This window comes from Dioscorea cayenensis, chromosome 20, assembly GCF_009730915.1.
Source record: "Dioscorea cayenensis subsp. rotundata cultivar TDr96_F1 chromosome 20, TDr96_F1_v2_PseudoChromosome.rev07_lg8_w22 25.fasta, whole genome shotgun sequence".
Classification (NCBI taxonomy): domain Eukaryota; kingdom Viridiplantae; phylum Streptophyta; class Magnoliopsida; order Dioscoreales; family Dioscoreaceae; genus Dioscorea; species Dioscorea cayenensis.
In genome coordinates this window covers 22,917,175-22,925,431 of record NC_052490.1, presented here as the reverse complement: position 1 = coordinate 22,925,431, position 8,257 = coordinate 22,917,175, and the positions used below count along the sequence as shown (strand labels likewise).

The 8,257-nt window shown below is 30.9% G+C and overlaps 1 protein-coding gene across 1 annotated transcript; it reads left to right on the top strand.

Annotated features, from left to right (window-relative positions):
• The first annotated feature begins 3,324 nt into the window (after positions 1-3,324).
• Positions 3,325-5,468, top strand: LOC120251348 (aminomethyltransferase, mitochondrial-like). Its single transcript, XM_039259887.1, has 4 exons — positions 3,325-3,407; positions 3,567-3,684; positions 3,782-3,789; positions 4,925-5,468. Exons 1-4 carry the CDS (start codon positions 3,325-3,327, stop codon positions 5,466-5,468), a joined length of 753 nt encoding a protein of 250 aa, XP_039115821.1.
• Positions 5,469-8,257: the final 2,789 nt, after the last annotated feature.

The following is an 8,257-nucleotide window of genomic DNA, read 5'->3' as shown; positions in this document are numbered from 1 at the left end:
TTATCTTCTTGATTGAAGTCTTTCAGGTTATGATCGATATTGCTAATTTATTGTGATTTGATAATTGAACCTCGAGCAAATGATTAGGAATTTTTAGCTATTCATCTTGATTCAATGTTGGTACTCATAAATCCCCTCATTTATTCTCATGATGAGATTTTTTGAATGCTTTCGTTGCTTTCTTTCTTTTGATTAAATTGATACTAAAATTTTAGGTCATGAAAGGTTTCAAGCTTATTTTGTACTGATTAATTGTGATCTTGGAGATTGAATCTAGTAGAGCAAAGGACTAGGAGTTTCAAGCTACTGATCTTGATTTAATGGTGGTTGTGCTTTCATATCATTTCTTTGTTATGATTTTCTTCAGTTTATGAAAATTTCCATCTTGAAAAAATGCTTTAGAATTTCAAGTTGTTGTATCTGATGATTATCATCCATTGTTGCTATCCGGAGATCCCTTCTTTGATTCTCCTAAGGTGTTTTCTTGAATCCTCTATTTTGATACAATTGAGATTGTAATTTTAGGATCATTGTTTTCTATTATTGAATACTTTCTGTTATGAGAATTTTTTATCTTATATAAACATGATCTTCAAGATTGAATTTAAAGGCTTCTCAGCTTTGTTCAACTCTTCACTTAGGTTATTGTTCAAGCTAAGGTTGATATTGAGTTATTGATCAATAAAAGCATTGGTGTTTAAATTTATGCATACACTTTTGAATTTTGATGAATGATAAGGTTGATACTTACATTACAGGTCTGTCCTAATATTATTAATCCATAATGGCAGCAACCATGATGATCTCTTAGTGAAAAATAAAAGAATAGATTATGGGTGTAAGTGTTTTTTAGTGATTAGTTTGGGTATGGTTTATGTTGCATGTTTCAGTTTCAAGCTTGATTGCATTCATATGGTTCTTGATTAAGATGTACATAAGCTTGAACTTATTGGAAAAATAAGTCATTTAGTTTAAAGCTTGCTCTTAATCACAAATACAAAGCTTAATTAATGCTCTTCATGAATGTATTTCATTGTTCTAGTTCCATGATGGTGAGTAGAAACCTTAGCTTGTAAGGTTTGTTTATTATTTTTTAAGAATGAAGACCTTGTTTACTATTCTAATGTTTGAATTCATTATAGTCGACAGAACCAACCATTACATTGTTCTCTTATCATCAACAGGCAAGCCCCATGTTACTCATTGGTACTAGAATTAATTATGTTCCGCTATTGTTTTCCTAAAACAATCACCATAAATTGGTAATGCTTAGCTATTTATCGTAAAGGACATGGACAAGTGGACAATATAAATTGCATGAATTAATAAGCTAAGACACGAAGCAAATAAGGGTAGGAAGCAGGAAACTGTTCAACTTTTGTGGTCCTCATTGCCATATAGCTGTCCTACTTCTATTAGTACTGGTGGGCTTGCATGCATATATATGTTCACTGATAGAACACATACAAAGCACACCATCCATGTTTCTGAACCTCAGAAGTTTCAATGGTGCAATTGAAGCAGTTAAAGATATGAAAGTGGGGCAACTTCCGCACTACTGAGCTGGTCTATTTTGGCCTTTGGTTGCATTTGTTCCCAGACTTGATTTTGGTCTGACAAACAATTTGTTATTTCATTTTTATCTTATTACTTTATGTGTTTTTTATGTGTTTCTTCTTCATCTTTTCATGTGTTCTCAGACATTGCAAAGATTGCTGCAGAGATAGGAACTGATCGAGTAGATGTATAATTAAGTACGTTTCCTAATTTTATTTACTTTAACTTACATAAGAATTTTTAAAAAATCTCTATTTTTTTATGCATTTTTAGGGTTCCATATCATAACAAGAGCATGTCATTTGAAAATGATTTTTTTTAAAATAAGGTTTATAGTTTTCTTTTGGTTCCGTTGGTAGACAAATTTGGATTTATAAATTCGAGGTCATGGCTTGTTTTTGGAGAAGGATGTAGGTTGTTTGTGATGAAATAGGATTAAAGCTGATCTAAAACCATCATAGAAAGTAGCACAAATCATTTCTGTTGATGAGGTTCTCAAAAGCATTGACTTCGCATTCTAGTTTCATTCAATTGGAAAATTTTAATATAGAGTTCATGGTGCAGTAGTCCACTAAATTACAAAGTCTTGCTCATGATGGTGGACTTTGATTAGTTATTATTAATTGAAGAATTAATGAGTTAAGACTTCTATATAATGTAAAATATGTTGATAGATGTTACCCGAGGTTTTTGTTATTAAAAATCTATCAAGAAAGTGGAAAACCAGTGTTTTTGTTATTAAAAAATGTTTATATAATTTTTCTATTAAAAGAATATATATATATTCATTTAATTCAGAATTTATAAAAGATCTCTGACAACATGCATGCATTAATACATTTATTGTCTTTTGAGAGATGAGGAAAAGCTAGCTTGAAGAGTAGAGCGTGTGTGTAAATATATATATATGAGAGTTTAGTTAAGGTTTAATATTGTTAATTAAATGAGGTTCATTTATGTGCATGCATTGTGGCTAGTTAAGTATGTACTTGTTTAGGTGTATATATATAGAGTTCTTCAAAATAAGTGAAATTATTAGGAAAACTTTATATGCATGTTTGTTTGTTTGCTCTTTATTTCATCTACAATCTTTCTTTCTTTTTCTTTTTCTTTTCTTTGTGGCAGTGCTTTAGGAAAAGGCTTTTGATTATTAGGTAGTAATTTAATTTCTCATGAAAGTAGTCTATTTAATGTAGCATGTTCCCATGCACCACCTTACATTGAATATTGGGTTTTAGTTGTCACAGTGGATTAATTGTGTCATTCCAACTAACAATATTTATGCCATGTGTTGGAGCTTTTTTGAGGTAGAGAAGGTTGACCCAAATTGGATCTGAATCTTGAATGCTGACTTACAAGAATAAGAGTTGAGATGGTTACACTATAGTGCATCGCTTGAACTACATTATAGTAAGCCGAATCACTAGTAGAATTTCCAAAAATGGGATTGTCAATTAGGTTTACATTCCCATTTGGTAACAAATTTAACTGTTTGCCATAAGTAATGTTATCTTTCCAATATTTGAAGTATTAAAAGTGGATGTCGATGTTTATCTCTTAGGAGATTCTGTACTTTTTGAGCCTATTCTATAAATGTTGGCGTTGTAATGTAGTTTAAATTCCAGTAGAGTTTTAAGAAACCACTTGTCCCTTCTAGGATCTAAGCATGCGCCTTGGGTAAATGATCCAAAGGTCTTATCAACCCAATTTTAGGTTAATATAGTTGGTAAGATCTATAGATAATGCCCCTAAACTAGTTTAAGTTCAATGCGTGAAGAAGATGATCCATCAATATCACTCATCGATGAATTTGGCAACAATTTCATCGATTTTTCACCTTGTTTATTAAAGTAATGAAGGAACAAATATGTTTCCTAATTATCAAATAACCAATGCTGTACTTCGTTTTGATTTTGGAAAATCAACTTGTCTAAAATTGGTATTTTCTTGAATGGATAGTGGCTTGATACTTTTTTTGTTATTAAATGATAGTGGCTTTTTATTCCTAGTTTCTTTGTTGGTGGTGGTAAAGCAGAGGAGGAAGAAGATAAAATTCCACAAGGTGATCATTTAATCTTTGAGTTGCATTCCTCATTACAAGATCTTTACATGGGTGGTTCATTGAAGGTATATTGTTCTGTTTTTCTCTTGTTGCCAATACCTATTGAACCTTGGATTTTCTCACATGACATTTTTAAGCATTCTTTTGCTGGTTCACAATTAGGTTGTCCTGTCTTAGCTTTAATAATTTATTTGTTAAATATATTGAAAAATGATCTTTGATTATAACCTTAAAAGAAAACTAAACTTGGGTAGCTACAAATTAACAGTGAACTTATTTATGTGCCATATGCATCCACTAATTGTGCATCTTGATAATATAATTTGTCTTCTAGGTATGGAGGGAAAAGAATGTCATAAAGCCAGCTGTAGATTAATATGTTTTATAATTATTGGACAATGAGTCCAATGCCTTTGATTTCAATGTCATGAGAATCTTGAGTTAGGACAAAGAGTGGGCATTAAACAAACACTAAAAACAAGATCAAAATAGTAAGGAAATCTCATAAACAAACCAATTGTTGATTTCTAGTAAAGTAGTAACCCACAAATTATTGGTTTTCAGATCCTTCTTGTTGATAGCATTTGTAAGTTTCAAACTTCCTGGATCTCTATTTGAAATGTTCAATTCCCCAATGATACATATTGTTGTGGTTTTGGCACCTTAATCAAAAAATGAATCTTTTATTTCTGCATAGTTGTTGGTAGGCTTCATAATCGTGATAATGAATAAAGTATGCATGTAAAACCACAACTAGTTGATATGAAGTTAGTTTGAAAAGGCCTTCATTATCGTGATAATGATTAAAGTATGCATGTAATCTCAAGGATATCATCAGTTATTCTCACCAGTAAATTTCTTATATGTATTTAAGTTTCAAATATAGCACCTTTGAGCAATTCCAATTACTTTGTCATGACAAGGCAAGAGTATGTACGATAGCTAATACTTCCATATGAACAAAGAACAATATACTTCAAACACCATTGTAGATAGTGGACTTCTTTGCATGGGTGGTTAGGCAACAATTTTCACTGTAGAAGGGTTCAATTTCTTTGCCAAGTCTGTGTAATTATAAGATAAGGCTTTTGCTAGCAAATATCAAAATTTATGTTATTATATTCATCTATTTAGGTTTATCCATATGATGATTCTGATTTTTGTCCAATTTCTTGAAACATGTGCAGTATCAAGGAATTGTTAACATAACCTATGATGTTTAGTTGAGTTGATTATTTAATTTGTTCAAAGTAATTAAACTACGAGTTCATCCTACATTTTTTTCTTGCATGTGAACTTTTTCAGCTATACTGGTAAGGAGGGTTTTGAAATTTTAGTGTCCTCAGAAAAAGTTGTAGATCTTGCAAAAGCCATCCTAGAAAAATCTGAAAGGAAGGTAAGATTGACAGGACTCGATGCTCGTGACAGTCTCCGTCTCCAGGCCGCTCTATGCCTATATGGTAATGACATGGAGCAACATGTTACACCTGTCAAAGCTGGCCTTACGTGGGTAATTGGCAAGGGAAGTAGAGTAGAAGATGGCTTCCTTGGAGCCAATGTAATTCTTAAACAACTTGAAGAAGGATCGGCAGTCAGGTGTGCAATGTTATTCTCTTCCGGTCCATCTCCCCATGGCTATAGTGAGATACTCAGCATTTCAGATGAAAAGATCGGCGAGGTGACTAGCGGAGGATTCAGTCCATGTTTGAAGAAGAACATAGCAATGGGGTATGTCGAAACCGAATACCATAAACCGAGCACTGAAGTGAAGATCGTCATCCGTGGCAAATCCAATGAAGACGCCGTCACAAAAATGCCATTTGTTCCTACCAAGTATTATAAACCCTGAGTTATTATTAGCCTTTTTTGTCATTCTGTTTTTAATGTCCTTGTTTCATATTGATTCATAAATCTTGCAAGTTAGCAATCTTCTTCAAACTAAGAATTTGAACAAATCTTGCAAGTTAGCAATCTTCTTCAACTCATGAGTATCTCTTGTTCTCTTGCAAGTTAGCTATATGTGCTTACACTTATTTTGAATATGAATTGTGTTGTTTTTTAATATCTTTGACAATATTTAATATAATCTTTCATACTCGATTATGATAGATTGCAATTGTTATTTTTAGCATATTGTAGTAAAATTTACTGATTATTCTAATGATTGATTTAATACAGGTTTTTGTATTATAATTTATAATATAATTTAAAATAAATAATTAAAACTTTGTTTTATATTAGCAAGGGATTACCCAAGGAATAATTCTTTTTTTAAAACTTTATTACCAACAGATTACCTAGGAATAATCCCTAAGTATATTTAGCAAGGGATTACCAAGGGTATGATTCATTACTGCTACATCCAAATACTAACGAATTACCCAGGACATAATCCCTAGTAAATATTACCCAAGGATTACCTAGGGACTAACATTTCAATTTTTTGAAAATTTAGCAATGGATTGCCTATGAAAAATTCCTTGCTAACATTACCTAGAGATTTCCCAAGAAAGGTTTCAAAGCAAATTCCTTGTCTATGAGAAATCAATTAACTTAAATTACCCAGAGATTTCTCAGAAAATATTTTGAAGCAAATTCCTTATCTTTAATGAATTGATTAACATTAATCACCCAGGGAATTTATTATTTACCCACGGAATAATTCGTTGCTATTTAGCAAGGGATTCTAAAATTCCTGGGTAAATTATTACCCACGAGGCTATTACCTAGGGATCTTAATCCCTGGGAAATCCCTCGCTAATGAATAATACCCAGGGATTTTACAATTTTAGCTAGGGAATTGTCCCAAGCTAATAGATGTTTTTCTTGTAGTATACTTTTAACCAAAGCCCTAATGTTATTCTTTCTTTTCATAATACCTCATATTTTCGAATAAAAACCCTAGTCCTATTGTTTCTTTTCAGAATGATTTCCATTTTTGAATCAAAACACTAATGCCATGTTTTTATTTTTCAATGTCTACTATTTTTGAATCAAAAAACTAATCCTATGTTTTATTATAGTAATGTCTTTTTAATCAATACCCTAGTCATATGTTTTCATTTGGAATGCCTACTATATTTGAATCAAAACACTAATCCTATGCTCTATTTTCAGAATGTCTCCTATCTTTGAATCAAAACCTAATCCTATTTTTATTTTGGGAATTACTGCCTATGATTTCTTCTCAGAATTTCTCTTATTTTTCAAGCAAAACCCTAATCTTGTGTTTACTTTTCGAATTAGGGGACATTTTGACACCCTAATCATAAGTTTTCTTTTCGGAAAGCCATTTATCTTTATGGAATATCTCCTTTTTTAAATCAAATCCCTAATCTTTTGTTTTCTTTTCGGAAGGTCAGCTATTTTTTATTAAAATCCAAATCTTATGTTTTTCTTTTGTTAATGTTTACTATGTTTTGTTTAAGGTAATGTCTCCAATTTTTCAATCAAAAACCTAATCTTATATTTTCTTTTTAGAATGCCAAGTATATTAAAATCAAAACCCTCATCCTATGTTTTCTTTTCGGAATGTCTCCTATAGTTCAATCAAAACCTGAATGCTTTTTTTTTTCTTTTCTTAATGTCTCCTATTTATCAGTTTTCAATTAAAACATAAACCATATTTACTAAAAATATGGTTTTCTTTTCGAAGTGTCTCATATTTTTTAATCAAAACCATAAACCTTAGTTTTTCTTCCAATGCCTAGTATATTTGAATTAAAACCCTAATCCTATGTTTTCCTTTCAAAATTGCTCCGATTTTTTTATCAAAACCCTAATCCTCTCTTTTGTTTTCTAAAGGCCTCCTATTTATTTGTTTTGAATCAAAACCCTAACCTATGTTTTTTTTTCACAATGTCTACTATTTTTTAATCAAAACCCTAATCTTTTGTTTTTCTATAGTAATGTATCGTATTTTCCAATCAAAACCCAAATCCTACGTTTTCTTTTCTCAATGTCTACTATATTTGAACCAAAACCTGAATCCTATGTTTTATTTTCTTAATGTATACTATTTTTGAATCAAAGCCCATATGTTATGCTTTCTGTTTGTAATGCCGTATATTTTTGAATAAAAACCCTAATCCCATTGTTTATGTTCACAATGCCTCTTATTTTTGAATCAAAACACTAATCCTATATTTTCTTTTCGCAATGTCTACTATTTTTTAATCAAAACAATAATTCTATGTTTTATTATAGTAATGTCTCATATTTTTTAATCAAAACGTTAATCCTATATTTGTTTTTGGATTGCCTACTATATTTGAATAAAAACCATAATCCTATGTTTTTTTTCAGAATGTCTCCTATCTTTCAATCAAAACCTAAGTCCTATGTTTTCTTTTCTTAATGTCTCTTATTTATCAGTTTTGAATCAAAACCCTAATCCTATGTTTTCTTTTCAGAATGTTTCATTTTTTTTCAAATCCTTGATCCTATTTTTGGTTTTGGGAACCTCTACCTATGTTTTCTTCTTAAAATGTCTTATATTTTCAATCAAAATTCCAATCTTGTGTTTGCTTTTCGGATTAGGGGACATTCCGAAACCCAAAATCCTAAGTTTTCTTTTCAGAATGCCACCTATATTTTCGGAATGTGTCCTATTTTTTAATCAAAACCCAAATCCTTTCT